Raw genomic sequence first — 18,176 nt, forward strand, 5'->3', positions numbered from 1 at the left:
TTTGAGCCTGAGTGAGATTCTCTGGCATTTGATATAATGGGATGATAATATCACATATCATACATGCTGCACGACTATATGAGATTCGTTGGGGGACTCCGGGCGTCATTTCTTAGCCGTCATAGAAGCAGGTCTGACCTCCATCCGTCATGCTGCAGGTAGCTGAAGGCGCCGTCCACGAGGCTGGCGGTGAACTGTCCGCCGGTAATGAAGAGGGTGTTCACGGTCACCAGCTGACCGCGCAGGTGAGGCGGCGAGGCCTCGGCGATGTACACGGGCACTGTCATCGAGGCGATGCCTGACGAAGAGAGAGAGAGGTCAAAGGTGAGCTCAACAAGCTGACAATTAGCTTACAGCAGAGGGAAGCCAATACCGCCGTAACTCACACGAGTAATGCAAGGCGAAGGTTCGCTTTGCGTCTGGTGTGAACGCACCATTATAAAACCAGAGAAACGCCAAGGTCAGATATAATCACTCAAAGTAGTGCCGCAATCATACAAACTGTATATTGTACATATAAACTTTCGTGCGGGAGAAAACTTACAACAGAAAAGAAAAACACATTGCAGGAAGCTATCCTGTGCGGGGTGTCTTCAAGACAATGTGAACCAATATTCGGTTTGTCCAACTTAAGGCAAACTTGAACAAGAGTATGGACGCAAGACCACTGTGTTCTGCAGCTGGCTCCTGATCAGCCCTATTAATAGCCTGCTTGCTATGCTCCCACTCTCCCATCTCCCCCACAATCACCACCATCATCATCCTCATCCCTTCTCATCCCATCCCTTCGTCTTCTTCTTCCTTACACCGCACTCCCCTGAATGGCCTATGTGGCTACCTGTTGCTATGGCAACCCTGTCTCAGGAAACGGAGCCAGGCCGTCTCCAGTCGGGTACCGCATGGTGGCGGCTTTCGGGACGACAAATCCAATAAGAGAGAGAGAGCGAGACAGAGAGAGAGAAAGAGAGAGAGAGAGAGACAGAGAGAGAGAGAGAGAGAGAGAGAGAGCGAGAGGAGGATTTAATACTCATCTTGTGTTTTCTTTCCCTCCAAAGGAGCCGCCAGAAAAGATTTGTCATCCTTGCATTGTGACAAAAAAAACCATCACCACCTATGGACAATTTTTCACATCGACTATGATGAGTACAGTGCAATGAGGCAGTCCTACATTGATCACACATTCAATAAGTAACTATGCTAACTTGCCACAACATTAAATATGCTAAAATAATCAATCCCCGATTAATTGGCCCACTCTTCACTCGCGCAGACAAATTCACTATATGTTGAGCTATAAAACCACTCATTAGCAAGAGCCCACCCTAGCGTCGCTCCCTGCTCACCATGCACACCACCACCCTCACGCTCTGCGTTCCCAACGTCCGCACTACTTTTGGTCAATCTTCTTCTCAATTTTCTGCCCCAAACAAATGAAACTAAAGTCACCTCACTTACTTGGGAGGGGCAAACTATTACAAAGAAAGGAATTTCTTTGCAGGTGTACCTAATGTTCTGACTGGTGCTTTTGCAGCGCAAAAACTGACCCAAATGTGTTTGCGGTGCAATGTTTGTATGCACCCGATACATTACGCAGCGATGCCTCCATCTGTATTCTGCTCGTGAAACCAATTTCCTATCTTCTCTGCCGCTTTCACCTCCCCGTTTGCCCTCGTTTCACCTAACCAAGCCGTACGCATTTCACCGGGGCGACGGACCGCCCATACGAGTGAGGCGCTCCGGCGCGAAGGTGACAAATGATCGTGTCCGTTTCATTTCTTTTCCCAGAGAAAAGACGGACAAGCCGATACCTCTGCAGACGGCAAAAAGGTCAAAAGTCACTTGACATTTTCAGCCGTGGTAAACAAGGGAGCGTGAGGCTATCTCTTGATGCGGCAACACCATTTAACCATTTTCTCCTTTGATTGCATCAAGTGGCTTGTGGAGAGATGTCCGATTCATCTTCCTCTGGAAAAACACTACTATAGCGGTTGTATTCATTGTCGCTGGTGTTCACATTGTTGTTAAAGAGATTCAGAGACAGTTCCGTACACATTGTCTTCTTAAACTGCTCTGCCAAGCCTCCAGGCACACACACACTTGATCAGAGGCAGATAGCTCACTCTACCCTCCATCACTGACAGCGAGGATGGAGGAAGCTAATTAGGGTTCGAAGACGAGGCGGGCAGAGTGAAAAGTCTCCTGGATAAAGAAGTCGTTCAATCAATAATGAAAGAAAAAATAGCCCCCCGAATGGTGATTCAATTCGGCGGAGAGAAATAGAATATTATGTCCAGTCTGAATCAAATTCGGGAAGTTCTGAAACAGCAAGTAGCAGTGCAGAGACATCAATAATCACGACAAAAGTGCCTGAGGCAATGTTTCATATCTTCATAAAAATTGATTAAAGAAACCTTAATTGAGGTATTTATGTGGTAACAAAGTTCCAGTGCACTTAAAGGGGACATGTTGTGGAAAATGTACTTTTTCATATTTTGTTTCCAAATAATTGGGTCTCTGGAGTGCCTGTCCACCCATAAGTGTGAAACTGAATAATCAAGTAAGTCTCAACTCCTTTGCCTTTTTCTGAAAAGGGATCTTTGAGTGAGGTGGTCTTTGTGTTTGCTGATGTCATGCTGTTCGAAAAAGAAATGCCTTTGCATTGTGTCAATTGGATTATTATACACTTGTAATGCCCTGCCCCCTTTATCCTCCCACCCAATCAACTCCTGGCTTTTCTCTGGTAGCCTTCCACTTCCTGTAATTTGATAGGTCGCCTTTACTGTTGTTGTCTTCCTTGCTATATGTGTTAGTTTTAGCTTTTATATGACTTTTAAATATCCGGCTTGTAGCCATGAAATGCAATTCATGTTGTGGTTATGTTGCTCATTTCAAATTTGGACCTGAACAAGTCGAATCCACACTCCTTTTTATTTGCGGTATGCAAATCTTCTCTCAGGATAATTGACTCCTTTCAAGACTGCTACATCAAAGGATGCAATCTTCCCCTGTCAATGCGATCGCAACCCAACAACGGTCCCCCCCCCCATGCTCGTGTAAAAGGTCATCTTAAAAATAACTGGCCAGGAGCTGACTAACCAGAGGCCTTATATGAGGAGAAGCAATAGAGACGACCGTGGCTTGCGGTGTGATCGGATACTTTCCCTGACCTTTTTGGGGCCAGTTCATTTCAGATTGGCGTTTCGGTTTTGTAATGTAAATGCGAGAATGCAATTGACAGTCTGGGCCCAGAATAATAGCGCACAGTGAAAAATGTTTCCTTAATAGCATCTCCGGCGGCTAATTGCGGTGCCAGAATGTATTTCCTGTTCCATCAAGGCCTGGTTCATGCGTGCTTGTGTAATGAATACATCTGCATGGGAAAAGATGTTGCTGGAGAGGAGCAGAAGATAAGAAATTAACAAGCAAAATGACCTTATGAAGGACCTGGTGATTAGTACCCAGCAAGTTGTCCCCGACCATCTGCAAACAAACAGCTTGATTGTGTACATGTGTATATTCATCTTCATTTCAGAACTGTTCATTTGCAAGAGGCAAGATGATTAGCACTTTTCATTTTCACTGTAACTCATTTTTTAAGGAAAGAGCCATCGCTGATGATGATTTGTGAGGAAAATAAACATTTAAAACAAGCAATCTGTTTGCCAATCCATCCTGGAAAATGACTTCTGTGCACTTACTTTGTATGCAGACAACAGTATTTGGATGAAAAATACATTTGATTGCTTTTTTTTTTTTTACCTTTTAAATGGTTTGGATCCCACTTATCTCTTATTACAGTTTATAAAAGAACAAAAACAGTCTGCATTTGCTCGCTGTATCTGTCGCGTGCTCTGCATATGGGAAGTCAGTTTTGAACTTTTTCTCCCTTCATTACGCGTTGGTACCCAAGTAAATCTAATAAAGTACCTACTGATGATAATAGCAAAGACAGCGAGTTGTCTAACAGCCTGAGGCATGCGGCTTGATGGGCACGAGGACCAAGCTGTGTAATTAGCAGCTTTGCTAATTGCAAATATCAAGGGCTGGAGGAGGAGGAGGAGCAAACAAACAAGTTCCACTCTGTGCGTGTGTGTGCGTGTGTGCGTCTGTGTGTGTGTGTGTGTGTGTGTGTGTGCAGGGAGTGGCGATAAGGAAGCTTGCTGCAGAGATTCTGATTGGCCGAGTGCATTTACGCTGTAAATGCTCAGTGAGCCGTAATAAAGAACGGAGTGGGCTGTATGCGGCCCGCAGGCCATACTTTTCCCATCCTTGGTTGTATTTATTGTACTAACCTGACACAAAGTACAGCTTTCTGGTACGCGCTCGATGCTTGTTTTTTTTGGGTTTGTTTTTCAAATGAACTGACATTGAAGAGAAAAGTTGGAGTATGATAGCTTTTAAGAAAAAATAATATTAGTGGTGGTGGTGGTTTTGCGATTGTTGATAACTTTTCACTTTGTTCCTCAATTATTATTACAGTAATCCCTCGTTTATTGCGAGGGTTAGGTTCCGGACCACCCCCGCAATAGGTGAAATCCGTGACGTAGTGACTAAACAAGGGGGGTCTCGCCATTCAAGCTAGGGCCGCCACTTCACACACATACTGACTGTTGAAACATGAACACACGCACACTGCATCATGCAGGTTCGCAATGTTCTTGTTCTTATGACGTTTTCTTTTTTTTAATGAATTTTTAACCTTACATTCTTTATCTTTTGAAAGGATTTTTTTTCTTTTATTGCGCACACGAGAAACGTCTTGATCTTGAATCTATTTGGAAAACTTTTTGTAACTTAAGGACACTTCAATAGTAATGACAAACAAACATAAGGTGCAAAGAGCTTCTCACCGAGTCCCACTCCAACGACGAGCCGCCCCGCCAGGAGCACCTCTTTTCCGGGCGCGGTGCTCAGCACGATGCCGCCGACGGTGAAGAAGAAGCTGGCCAGCAGGATGCACACCCTGCGCCCGAAGAGCCCATTGAGGAAGGCGCCAAGGAGGGCGGCGACGGCGGCCGCTGCCACAGTACTTGAGATGAGCACCTCCTGCCACAAGGCGCTCAGCTCCATCTGCCTCTTGAGCAGCAGCATGGCCCCGGAGATCACCCCGGTGTCGTAGCCGAACAAGAACCCCCCCAGGGCGGAGAAGGCGGACAGGACGTAGACAAAGCCCGGCGTGACATCCTGCATGAACTGCTTGCGCGCAGCCCTCTCCAGGTCGCCGGTGGAGGCGGAGGAGGGTCCCGGGGCGCCCGCGGAGGAGGCGGAGGACGCAGAGGATGCGGCCACCTGCAGGCTGCTGACGCTGGCGTTGGACGGAGCCTTGATGAGACTCCGCTCCCCTCCGTCGCTCGCTTTCCTCCAGCGCTCGCCCATCAGGTTGCTCATACTCCGGAGGTTGTAATCATGGTCCGCCTGCTTTCGCGACATAAGGGATGCGCAACTCCAAACACTTCAGGAACCGACGCTTTTCTCCGCTTTAGTGTCAACTGAGCGGTCTGTGCGACAGAGCTGCCAAGTTGCGCGCATCTCCTCCCTGTGGTCCTGATGAGACAGTTGGAGAAGATAGGAGGAGTGGAGTGGATCCCTTCGTCATCGGGAGCGTCGCCGTGACGCAAAGATGTCTTATTTTGAACGTGTGATGCAAGAGTCAGATGGAGGGAGGGGAGGGGGGGGGGGGGGGGGGGGGGGGGTCGTCATTTGACCCTCTGTGTCTGTGCATGGCTGCCAAAATAGAAACAGCACGTGAGGCAAAACTCCATTAACAGTCTCAAGTATCATTCATCTATTTAATATTTTAACATCAAGTGTTTAATGCAAATGAAACGGTTATCATGTAGCATTTTAAATACATGTATATTCTTAGTGTTAATCCAATTGTGGCCTTATCTGGAACGCAATGTGAGAATGCTGCCCCCTGCAGGATATACCCTGTAAAACGTGAACAGCAGTTTACAATATTTTGCAATATCTGCATTGTGAATTTTATGATGAAATCACTATTTTACTCACAGTAAAGTACTCCGTCAAGAATTGTATTCATTATATCATATCATTTTACTTTCACAGTAAAATACTGCGTTCGATTTTGATTGAGAATCCTGGACAATTTTCTGTAATAACAATAAATGACTCCATAATTGCAACGCTTGAATGCTGAAATTGTCTAAAGACAAGTAAGAAACATATTGATAAGCTTCTTGTATTGAATTGTATGTTATTACACAGTACCTAAAAAAAAATGCTTAAAAAATGGACTAATGTATATAAGGTACAGTATACACCAGGGAGAAAACACTTTTGTAAAAATAAATAATTATTCAATAATTATTTTATTCTGTATTCATAATTAACTATAATGATGGATGGAATTAACCAACTAGTTAAATAAATAGGAAAATGTTAATTTAGTGTCAGTATTTTTTTTTAAATGAGCTTTTTTATTATTATTTTTTTTTACAATAAATCAACTCATTATATAATTAGATATATGGATATATGACATGAATAAATGCATTTTAATTGACCAATTTTTGGACGGGTGGCAAAATGAACACAAAAAATAATACAGGACTCTTAAAGTTAATTATACATATTTATACCTGTGTTTCCTCACCTTTATTGAGCCAAGGCACATATTTTCCAATAGAAAAAGTGAATGTTAATTGTACTGTCTGCCATCTAGTGGAAGCACATGCAATTGCTCTGCCTGTCACTATATGTCGCTGGCACAGATAGATGACCAAATGATTTGTAGTCAATCGGCGCAATGGTTGAAGAAAAGACTGACGAAACACATGCAGCCAGCCAGTTCTCAGCATTTCTGATTCAATGATTATAAAACGTGTCCAGGATTCCAGGAAAAGCCTTTCTGCCGCTTATGCTCACAAACCCAGCCGACATACTTAACCGTCATTATTGTCTGCCCGCTCTCCTATTGATTGGTCCGGACACACAGTACAAGTAATCTCTGCGGACATGCGGCGTGGCTATACGACTGCAGACGAATGACACAGATGCACTCTGGAGCCAAGACAACCAGCGTGCCGACCGCTGAGTGCGAAAACGGAAAATGGCCTGATAATGGGCCATGATTGGGCCCAGAAAGGAGGGGGAAGGTTATAATGGGGAGGGGAACTCCAGTAACCTTTTGACAGCCTCATGGTTGGGATGACACAAGATTCAATAAATTGAACATGGATCTTTCCAATATGTGGAGTATGATGATGTACACTAATACTCAAGTCAACATAGGGAATGCCAAAATAAGATGGATGACTTCTGTTATGGAGGGTTTGAAGACCATATATATATATTTATATATATATATATATATATATATATTCTTTTTGGCAGTTTGCAAAGGACCACTGGGTGAGCCTAAGCGGGAAAGGGTTTCCCCGATGAACATATGCAAGTGAGGAATAAAGTATCGTAGACAGATGGGTGATGTGAAAATACTCTTTTTTTGGCTACACCATCTAATGGTGACAATTTTGAAGATTCTTTTTGGAAAAAGCTGTTGTAATTCTATTGCATTTGCACTGAAACCGACACCGATAACTGTAAAATGTCTTTTTGGATGTTTGTTTTTCAGCAAGACAGAATATGGGATAAACAACACTGCTGTTTTACATGCAAGATCAAAATAATCACAGTAAAAAAAAAAAAAAAAAAATGTCACTAAAGTCCTTCATTTATAGTCTCAATAATTGGGAAGTTGATGCAATTATACTACATACTACTTATGATTTTATTTGTGTAGGACAAACAATGTGTCACAAAAATGCAATTTAAATAAAAACTTGTAATTGGGATTTTAGAATGGAATAGTGTGTTCAGTAATTTGCATTTTGGGTAAAATTACACGGCCTCTTACAATAAATACCATGTTGCCCTTCCAAATGTATCTTTTCAGCCTCTTTTGACAAAGTAATCATTAGGAAGTACAGATATGTTTTCAAATGTAGGGTAAAGTAAAAAGTCGTCAGAAAAATAAAAGCATGGCTACCTTAAAAGTCTACTTCCCACCACTGAGTATATTGTGCCGATTCATTAAAATAATCTCCGCAGTCAGCACTGTGTACGACTGGAGGTATGATTCAACACTGTATGTAAGTAAGCATGATGAGTTTAAGTAATGAGGGATACCCGATAAGAGAAAGCCATTGTTCGGGCCTATCAATAGCGCAGGAAGACTTTGATCAGGCGCAGGGGGAAACACCCTGCCTTACAAAAGCTGCACTTCTCCAGGAGAGGAAGACATTTGGGTTTGAAAAACAGCAAACTCAAAGACACATGTGGGGCTTGTGAATAAGCTTGGGTCCGCTGTTTGTTGTGCTGTGCACTTGCGAGTGATGTTCACAGGGGGATAATGTGCGACTGTGGATGCCCGGGCCAGTTGTTTGCTCGCAGTCTTCCTGGGCTGGACCTTAACCAGGTATAGCCGTCATGTTTTTTTTTTTTGGGGGGGGGGGGGGGGGGTTGGGGGGTTCGCTTGTGTGTGTGTGCCGGAGGGGGCGTTTATCAGTATGATCAACATGTGCGCGAGTGGTTCGGTTACTGATTACAGGTGATGTTATAGTTTGTTTGTGATAAGGCTCGGTTTCCAGCACAAAGTCCTGCCAGGTACAACAAGCCTGTAGGCTATTTTGTTCACATCCCTTCCATCCATCTTAGGACCACTGCTGCTTCTCAGGTAAAGACTTTTTCTTTGGCTTTCTTAAAAAAATAATGACTCCTCAAGAATGTACACAGTTAAAATGTGTTGCTCGGAAACAGGAGTTATTAGTATTTCCTTGTAATTGTAATTGACTGGTTCAGACTTGTAGTTTACTGCATGACAAGATTGTTACAGTCAAAGGAGAATTCTCACACAGGTTGGCAATCCTTGCTAGAAACCACAGCAGCATCATGAGTGTAGAGTCCACCAAGCCACGTGATGCTTGCTGCTCCAAGTTCAAGGTCAGTGCAAACATGCAAATTTGTCTAAATAACTAAAAAAAAAAAAAAAAAAATCCCCATTGCTTAACTGCAGAGGGTCTCATGTTGCAAAAATGTAGAAAGCCCAAACAGGGGAAATGTGTCACACATGACAGCTTATCTCGATGTTTTTGTCTCTCAATCACAAATCATTGTGATGCAATCAAGAATATAAAACCATTAAATTATACTACAAGTGCTCCTTGCTAATCAGGAAATTAACTTCTGACATACTTGTGGGTTATCAGTCGGTGGCTATTTCGATTGCCTTGTGTAATAAGTTGCAATGATGAAACAAATGATTTTTTTTTCACACACTATCATATTTTTAAGCGCTGCATATGATGTTCAAATCCTCATTTTAAACATTGCTTTGAAGAACACATAAATAGAAATAATAAATAAATCAATGTTTACTGTTTTACTGTTTGCATAGAATAGTGTTCATTAAGGCTCGATCGATATGGATGTTTTGAGGCCGATGCAGATCGGAAATTTGGCAGAATAAAATTCCAATAACCAACAAATATAAAAATATATAATGAACAAAATACCGTATTTTTTATTTTGGTCTTTTAACACTTCCAATTATAAAGATATGAATTACAGGCACAACATTTGACCGTTTTACAATACTTTGTCCTTTAGTATTGGTGGAACTTTACAACAGAGAGAAAAATCAGCTCATTTTTTGGGGGGGGCAGATTTTTGCTGATTTCAAAAGGGCTAATATTGAATTAAGGGCAATTAAATCAGCAGTCTGATTAATCGGTCAGGCCCCAGTGTTAAAATTGTCCTATGAAGATTTAGTATGATTTTGTTCCCCCGAAAATTGAGTTAGTAAAATATTCAGGTATTTTGGGGGTTACCTTCAACCCACCAAAACACACTTTAAATGTATGACAATGTCCAGTATTATTTTTCATGATATTTTTGGAATGGCGTGACTGATATCAATTGAACTCCCTTTAAATGTACGGTTGTAGATGCTATATCCCATTGAGCATCCTCCTATTTTTTTCCACTCACGAAGAGTCAGGGATATTTATTGGCTTACAGGTGAAATTTCAGGATGGACCTAAAATGCTCCAGAACCTTTTCAGGTGAACTTGGCTTTGACTTTCGCATGTCCAACGGTTCAAAAAGTACTGAAAAACTGAACAGTTGGACACGTGTAGATCAAAACAAAGTTCACCTGAAAAGGTTCTAGCACTTTAGTTTCTGAATATCCTTAACATTTCTGGAGTAGTGTATGAAGTACTACTGTGTTGTTGTTTTTTTCTTTCCAGCTTTTTCTGGCCTCTATGGCATTCGCGTACTTTGCCAAAGCCTTTGGTGGTGCATACATGAAGAGCTCCATCACCCAGATTGAAAGGCGCTTCGACATCCCCAGCTCACTTATCGGGGTCATAGACGGCAGCTTTGAAATGGGTTTGTGCTGCGATTTCTTTTTTTTTTTAAAAACAAACAAAAACATTATTTCCGTAATATGAATAATGCTTCTGCTTTTGCAGGCAACCTTTTGGTAATAGCCTTTGTGAGCTACTTTGGTGCGAAGCTCCATCGTCCCAGACTGATTGCGATTGGCTGCATGATCATGTCTGTTGGGTCCTTCCTCATTAGTCTACCACACTTTCTGCAGGGCCCGTCAGTATACACTTTCTAACTACTCCTATTGAAAAAAAAAAAAAAAAAAAAAACCGACATGATTCAATATCTCTAACATGATTCAATATCCCTAACTCTTGAATCATGTCTGTTTCAAGAGTTAGGGATATTTGGCTTTAGGTTGAAATTTCTGGATGAAAGTAAAACACACTGTAAGCTTTACAGGTGAACTTAATTTGACCTTCTCTCCAACTGTTTAATGTTTCAGTATTTTTTTTTTGCTGAACTGGAAACTGAATGTAAACTTGTGTTTGTGTGGATGAGTGAGGGAAAATATTCGGTGGTGCTTTGTTTTCTTGCTCTGTTACGGCGCCTCTGATTCTCTCTATTCAAATGCGTATGTTATTAAAGTTTTTTTTTTCAACACGGTTACATTAGATTTTATTGAAGATTCCCCCAATCTGCACGCCTCTGCCTCTAAACGTCTTAGTGCTTTTTACATTCATCCTGAAATTTCACCCCAAATCCCAATATCCCTAAATTTTTGTGATAAGTGAATATATATATATATATATATATATCCTGTGTTTATTCTTTTAGGTATAAATACGAGACCAGCATGATTCACAATACCCAGGTCAATGGCACGGAGAGCATCCTGCCGTGTTCGTCCAACCACAGTTTGACCGATGTTGACGACACACCCGATTTAGCAACACGAGCAGGTACATAGCGAAGACTCCCTACAATATACAAACATTCATTAAATCATGTTGAACCTCCTTAGATTGTGAGAAGGCCGCTGGTTCGTCCATGTGGGTTTACGTGTTCCTGGGAAACATTCTGCGTGGGATTGGAGAAACCCCCATCATGCCCCTGGGGGTGTCCTACCTGGATGACTTTTCCAAAGAAGAGAACACTCCTTTCTACTTGGGTTTGTTATAAGTCCCTCTTATTCGTCTAGAGGTTTGTCATTGTTTTGTTGCACTGATGGTTTATTTTAGTCTTCAAACCAACGTAAAAACTAATGACAGAAAAAAAGCTTAACATTGAACTAAAACTTCACCACAAGTCAAACTAGCAACTTAACATCACAATAAATTGGGACAAAATTCACATAAACGTTGTCTCACAGTATCACAAACACTTACCTTGTGGCTCATCTGTGGGGTGGGGGTGGTAAAGGAATCAACGTTTTATAGCATTTGGTTTCATTCATAACTCTTTTTCTTGCCTTCTAGGTTTACTTTCGTTTTCAAAACTCACCGGTGTCGTGTGAAGTTACTTTTCATGCCAAAATGCTGAGTTCCGGTGCGTACCCTTCAAAATAAAATGCGCAAAGGAAGAAGCAAAACAGGAAGTCAAGTTAAAACTTGCACATATAAACCATTTGATGTGATACAACAGTCGCAAATAACTATTTTAACAATGCCTATATTTAACTTTTACCTGAAATATTAATTAATGAATATTAAATCAATTGAGTTAGTTCCACACACATTGCCTTTTAGTTCATAGGTTTGATATTGATACTGATAATAAAGAACTCCGCGTCAAATGTTCATTTTAGTTTGTGCTGCGGGCTGCTAAGAAAATGGATGTTTATTATTTGGACACACTTTATTGAAACCATGCAAACTTTTTTGACCCACCCCCCCTAAAAGAATCGGAATCGAGAATCGTTTGGAACTGGAATTAAAATGAGGAACCGGAATCGCTCAAATTCAGACGATGCCCAATCCTAGCTAAGATCCGCTCCGTGTCCAGTACATACAAATGTCCGAATTATATTGGCCACAGCACCAAAGGCGCGCACACCAGAAGGAGCAGCACAAAGTCCTCTGAATTGAAGCAAAAATAGTGGCAAAACCTGTTTAATTTATTTACGTTCTTTTTAATTATGTCATTACTGTCTGTTTTTATAAAGTGCCATATTATAGAGTGACATTTTTCTTATTAAAAACACATTACAAACATTTGGCTGGGTTTTACAGATTATATGAAATATGATTTGAGTTATTAATGTTTAAAATTAGTCAGAAGAATTAAACTCGTACCTCAAGTCGCTGCTGTACAACAAAATAAGTGATTCACAGTTGCAATAATGATACAAAATCTGTTCTGGTCAACCTGCAAGCTTTTTGGTATGCAACGCAACACCCTAGCATTACTTAACAATAATATTTTTATGTCTGCTTTCCTCAATATGCCAGCCTGCATCCATACAGTGGGAATCTTGGGCCCCATGTTTGGCTACATGATGGGATCCTTCCTTGCCAAGATCTACGTGGACGTTGGATCCGTGAATTTAGGTGCGCGGTGACATGTCATCCCAAAGCCCTTTTATCCCATTTTGTTGGGTTCACTTGTCTGTGAAGTGACTCCTTATCACCGTCTTCAGAGTGCGGAATTCAGCCCTAGAAATCGCACCACGGTCAATAGAGGCTCAAAACAAGTTAAGCTTTTCTTAACTTTGCCTTCTCGACCCACATCCCATTCCCAGATAGCGTGACCATCAACTACAAGGACTCCCGCTGGGTCGGGGCCTGGTGGCTGGGCTTCATCGCGACCGGCACAATTATCTTGCTCTCCAGTATCCCCTTCTGGTTCCTGCCCAAGTCTCTTCCAAAGCAGGGGAAGGAGAAGGACCAGAGTAAAGGCCTGGAGCTCTGCACAGAGACAGAGCAGGATAATTTCCTCCAGGATCAGGAAGAGAAAGAAGTTACATTCCAGGAAATGGCTAAAGGTACCACACAGCCTTACAAAGACATAGGCCACCCTCCAGCAAATGTGAGATATTTGGTGGATTGGTATGTTCAATTATTAACTAATAGAATCCATGGACTAAAGTAAATAACTAGCCACCATGCGATCTGGGAAAAAGTTGAATGAACTTCAAACTTAAAGTAGAGTCCAGTCATGGACACTTAGACAACTCGAAAATTGATGAAAACAGTTTGTGGGACTCCAATACGCCGCAGCTACCACAATCTTATCTTACCTTTGGGAGCAGTTTTTTCCTTTTTAGCGAGTTGGCATGTGTGCAATGGTCAATTGCCAAGTGTGCAGTTCATTAATCATATATTATTTTTTTAGACAAGCTATTGATACATTTTAAAAATATCTGTAGTTAATAATTTAATATAGACAGTAATTATGAGGATATTCTTGGCCTCGTCAATATTGACTCAGAACATACAGTATTTGTAGGTGTGCAAGGAAAATAAACATTATGTGAGGGTTAACAAATTCCATGGGCTCATTGGCCTTTAAATTGATAATTTCAGCTACTTCAGCCATGTTGTGGCAGATATTCCAGATCACCAATAACTAGACATGATAAAAAAATTAATAAATAAACAAGCCTCAGAAAAATGTGCTAATTTCTTGTTTTCAGATTTCATTCCATCACTGAAGAGACTCTTCAGGAACAGCATCTACTCCATGATGATCCTCACCTACCTGGTGATCGTCAATGGCTTCATCGGCATGATCACCTTCAAGCCAAAGTTCTTGGAGCAAATCTATGGCCAGTCGGCCTCCAAGGCCATTTTCCTCATAGGTACAACATAAACGTACACAGGATGCTACTGTACCTAATAGGAACAATGATGTTATTGAAGGGAAGTGTGATTGTGTTTGTCAGTTAAAGTCATTGTTCTGTAAAAGTTTACTATGTTTGCCTGGGTCAGTGTTACGGTGGAGATGGAGTTTATTAGACGTGGATGAACCCAATGACAGCAAATTATTGGTGTTGGAATGGTGACATTCTGTGTTGTTTGAGGGCGGGGGGTGGTGGTATTTATACAGTATAGCTGACACTGTTCCATAAGTGGTCAAAAACCTGCAACTCTATTTTAATCATTTTCAAGACGCCCTTGTTTCTCTCAAGCTTGTCCTTCATGCAATATGAAAGGTGGTACTCCATGGCTGAAGCCCCTAAGCTAATGTTTTTATTTCTGCCTCTCACGGTTCCACCATTGAGGGAGGCTCTGAGTACAAACACCTAGGTGTATGGCTTGACGATAAATGTACCTCTCTTTTTTATCAATACCCTTGTCACCAAACTGCGCCAGAAAAGGTGTTTACTTGCTGAGGAATACAATTCTCGAAGCTGTGTTTTTATCTGTTCTGGACAAATGCAATGTAGTCTACAGACATGCCTCTGTTACTACCTTTAAATCCTTAGTCTCTGTTTACCATTGAGCACCCTGGTTTATCTGTGGCGCTAGCTACACTGCTTATCGTTTCTCTTTCTATCAGTTGGTTGGTTGGCCCTCTCTTTCCATTAGATGTGAAGTACACTGTTTGTAGCTAATGCATTTATCTTTTCTTTCTTTGCATGTCTTGTGGCCCATGAGTTTAAATAAAAGTGATTGTATTGAATTGAATGCACAGCACTTAACTTTAGTCATCTCTGCAGGTATCCTCAATCTGCCAGCAGTGGCCTTAGGCGTCATTACTGGAGGTTTTGTTCTGAAGCGTTTCAAGCTGGGCGTGATTGGGGCAGCCAGGGTGTCCATAACGGCGTCACTTGGCTCCTTTTGCCTGCTGGTCGTGCAGGTCTTCCTTCGTTGCGAGAACGCGGAGGTGGCTGGCCTCACTGTCACATATCAAGGGTGAGCATAGGACCGCGGAGACCGTACATCAATGTTTCAGATGTGACATTTAAGCCAATGTTTCCCAATCTGTACTCACAAATTTACTTCATCAGTGAGAAATATGGGCCTTTTGAGTTGAACACACAACTATTATTCTGTTGCATGAATGGAAACATACACATAATAATCCAACAAAACTACTGTAAACTGAGCCATAAAATCAATACTCTCGGTTGCACCAGAATCCCTGATGTGTCCTATGAGCCGCAGACATTGTTGTCACAATGCAACGCCGGCTGCTCCTGCTCAATGAAGCAGTGGGACCCAGTGTGCGCCTACAATGGGATGACGTATCCTTCTCCCTGCCTGGCTGGGTGTGAGACCTCCACGGGCACTGGAAAGGAGATGGTAGGAGAGTAAAAGAAGTCTTACCATGACATCATCCAACATCAATTTACACCCCATTTCCCCTGCTTCTGTAGGTGTTCCATAACTGTTCTTGCATTACCGAAATGATCAGTCCAAGCCAAAATACCTCAGCGGTGCTGGGCCAGTGCTCCAGGAAAAGCGACTGCGACCGGGTCTTCAAAATCTACATGGTTCTGTCCGTGGTGGGCTCCTTCATATCGGCGTGTGGAGGCACCCCTGGTTACATTGTGCTGCTCAGGTCCATACAGAAAGACTTGAAGTCTCTGGCTTTAGGAATGCAGACGTTAATCGTAAGAACTTTGGGTGAGTCATCGGCAAAAGTGGCAAAAGAACTCAGATACACAGATACTTGTACTTTCTGCGCGACGTGTGCGCACTCACTCCAGGCAATGAAGCGCTCTAAAGCGGCCACACTCGCGCACTATCGGAAGGGAAGAGGTATTTTTCATTGCTAGCTTATTGCACATTTCTGCCGCATAACCGCTAATGCGAACAAAGGCTCGCAAGTTCTTACATAGTGGGGAACGCATGCACTTAAGAGCATAGGTTATCAGATCAAATCTGTGAATAGGCAAATTTGCGAACACCAAAGTGACCTGGAAAAATCAACTTATGTACTGTAACAAAGTAAAATGGTTACTTTCCACCATGTCATTGGACTTAAGTGTGACAAGAATATCATACAGTACCAGCGTAAATGTGACTTTTTTTCTTTTCTTTTTTTTTACAGGTGGGATACCTCCTCCTATATATTTTGGAGCCCTAATTGACCGGACTTGTTTGAAATGGGGTACCAAGCAGTGTGGAGGCCGTGGCGCGTGCAGACTTTATGATGCAGACGCGTTCAGGTACAATGGCACTTTAACGCAAATGGAAACGAACAAATGGCATTTTACAAACAACTGTACAAATACATTCCAGGTGGATATTCATGGGGTTGATTGCTGGACTATACCTCCTGTCGAACATGATGTGGGGAGGCCTGTACTGCAAAATTGTCCAGAGGCAGAAGAAATTGGCATTGAGGGAGCAGGCCAAAGAAAATGGACTCGAGGGGAACAGTGTGAACGGACATGCTAATGTCAATATCGCTCTAAACAAAGAGGACACAGACCAAGAGAGCACCATTTAAATGATGTGGTCATGGTACAGCTATCGCCACATATCCGCGGTTAGATTTGCAAATTTTGGGGGCGAACCCATCTTCCGTTATTCGCTGAAAAGTAACACGATGACTTTGGCGCCTTCAGGTGGCATCTTGGTGCCAAGAAAAACTATTTCAAGTGAGTTGAGGAGCTTCATTTAGACAAAAGTAGTCCTCAGTTGGTAAAAAAAAAAAAAAAAAACATTTAAAATATAACAAATAGGAAAGGGAGAGTGGCTTCTGACATCCTGTGTTTCATTGTGCACAGACTTGTTACATCACATGGACGAGTGAGTCAAGACGTCCCCATTTGTACACCATTCTTAACATTTATGTAATTAGTGTTGATAATTTACAGAATACATATTGAGTCATTTGTCTTTGTATAGTAACCATATACAGTGGGTACGGAAAGTATTCAGACCCCCTTAAATTCTTCACTCTTTGTTATCTTACAGCCATTTGCTAAAATCATTTAAGTTCATTTCTCCCCTCATTAATGTACACACAGCACCCCATATTGACAGGAAAAAAAACCTGAGTTAAATATATGAGTGTCACAGCAAAGGGTCTGAATACTTATGGCTGTGTGATATTTCAGTTTTTCTTTTTTAATAAATCAGCAACAATTTCAACAATGACCTTTTTTTCTGTCAATATGGGGTGCTGTGTGTACATTAATGAGGAAAAAAAAAGGAACTTAAATGATTTTAACAAATGGCTGCAACATAACAAAGTGTGAAAAATTTAAGGTCGGAAAACTTTCCGTACCCACTGTATATTTTGTTCTGTAACGTCTTTTTGTACAATTGTGTGGATTGTTTCCTTAAAAAAGAAAAACAAATACTACTGTTTTTCCCCAATGTTGTTGTTGTTTTTTTAAATTACTACCATAAATTTACCATGATATGCTGTGATGTATTAACTCGCATTCCTCCCCCCACCCCGACATTTCAAACTTTAGCACCTTTAGTTTGTTTTGGCCTTATCCTCCGAACTAATATACTTTATGATGATTTGTTTATGATTACTCACATTATGTTTTACAGTAGTGTACCTGTAGATAAAACATGATTGTACTTTTAACATTCGCAGTCTCGTATCTCCCCAGCAGTGGGAGCACTATACCTTGAAATATCTAGCGCTCTTCTCCAAACACCTAATGCCGTACACAGCAAAGTAAAGTCAAAATCAATCCAAATTTAACAGATTATTAAATGCCATAAATATTTACGATGAATAATGAGCAATTTAGAAAAGTAAAGGGTGTCAACTCCGTTCTCATGTGTGTTGGGAAGTGGTCAGGAATGTGATCGATCTTAATCCTAATCCTGGGATTTTTGGAGCCTAAAAAAAGACAAAGCACCCATTTTAAATACAAAAAGTACGAATACCGCAATAATGATGCTCTC

At 41.6% G+C, this 18,176-nt stretch overlaps 2 protein-coding genes across 5 annotated transcripts in view; one reads left to right on the forward strand and one right to left on the reverse strand.

Annotated features, from left to right (window-relative positions):
• The window catches only part of LOC133471994 (proton myo-inositol cotransporter-like), a 28,896-nt gene extending 23,242 nt beyond the window's left edge, over positions 1-5,654 (reverse strand). For both annotated transcript variants that reach the window (XR_009786517.1, XM_061762214.1), the window contains exons 1-2: positions 4,851-5,654; positions 139-298 (exon numbers count right to left, since the gene is read on the reverse strand). Coding sequence is in view for 1 of the 2 variants with exons in the window: in XM_061762214.1 (XP_061618198.1) it covers positions 139-298; positions 4,851-5,430 (740 nt within the window). In the remaining variant the exon portion in view is untranslated. The remainder of the gene's footprint in view (positions 1-138; positions 299-4,850) is intronic.
• Positions 5,655-8,534: 2,880 nt separating this feature from the next.
• Positions 8,535-17,673, forward strand: LOC133471722 (solute carrier organic anion transporter family member 1C1-like). Of its 3 annotated transcripts, none has more exons than XM_061761574.1 (14): positions 8,535-8,698; positions 8,880-8,964; positions 10,272-10,413; positions 10,497-10,629; positions 11,191-11,315; positions 11,378-11,524; positions 12,804-12,902; positions 13,094-13,336; positions 13,988-14,152; positions 15,014-15,209; positions 15,434-15,599; positions 15,674-15,923; positions 16,351-16,468; positions 16,542-17,673. In XM_061761574.1, the coding sequence occupies exons 2-14, from the start codon at positions 8,914-8,916 to the stop codon at positions 16,750-16,752; spliced, it is 2,046 nt and encodes a 681-aa protein (XP_061617558.1). In that variant the 5' UTR covers positions 8,535-8,698; positions 8,880-8,913; the 3' UTR covers positions 16,753-17,673. The 3 variants fall into 3 exon arrangements, with proteins under 3 accessions (XP_061617558.1, XP_061617559.1, XP_061617560.1); XM_061761575.1 differs by having other exon boundaries at positions 8,898-8,964; XM_061761576.1 differs by lacking the exons at positions 8,535-8,698; positions 10,272-10,413; positions 10,497-10,629 and having other exon boundaries at positions 8,896-8,964.
• The last annotated feature ends 503 nt before the right edge of the window (positions 17,674-18,176 follow it).

This window comes from Phyllopteryx taeniolatus, chromosome 22 (assembly GCF_024500385.1).
Source record: "Phyllopteryx taeniolatus isolate TA_2022b chromosome 22, UOR_Ptae_1.2, whole genome shotgun sequence".
NCBI lineage: Eukaryota > Metazoa > Chordata > Actinopteri > Syngnathiformes > Syngnathidae > Phyllopteryx > Phyllopteryx taeniolatus.

Coding starts and splice junctions, on each gene's coding strand:
- LOC133471722 (XM_061761574.1), top strand. CDS start 8,914: ATGAGTGTAGAGTCCACCAAGCCACGTGATGCTTGCTGCTCCAAGTTC. Junction 8,965..10,271: donor CTTGCTGCTCCAAGTTCAAG/GTCAGTGCAAAC, acceptor TTTTCTTTCCAG/CTTTTTCTGGCCTCTATGGC. Junction 14,153..15,013: donor CAAGGCCATTTTCCTCATAG/GTACAACATAAA, acceptor TCATCTCTGCAG/GTATCCTCAATCTGCCAGCA.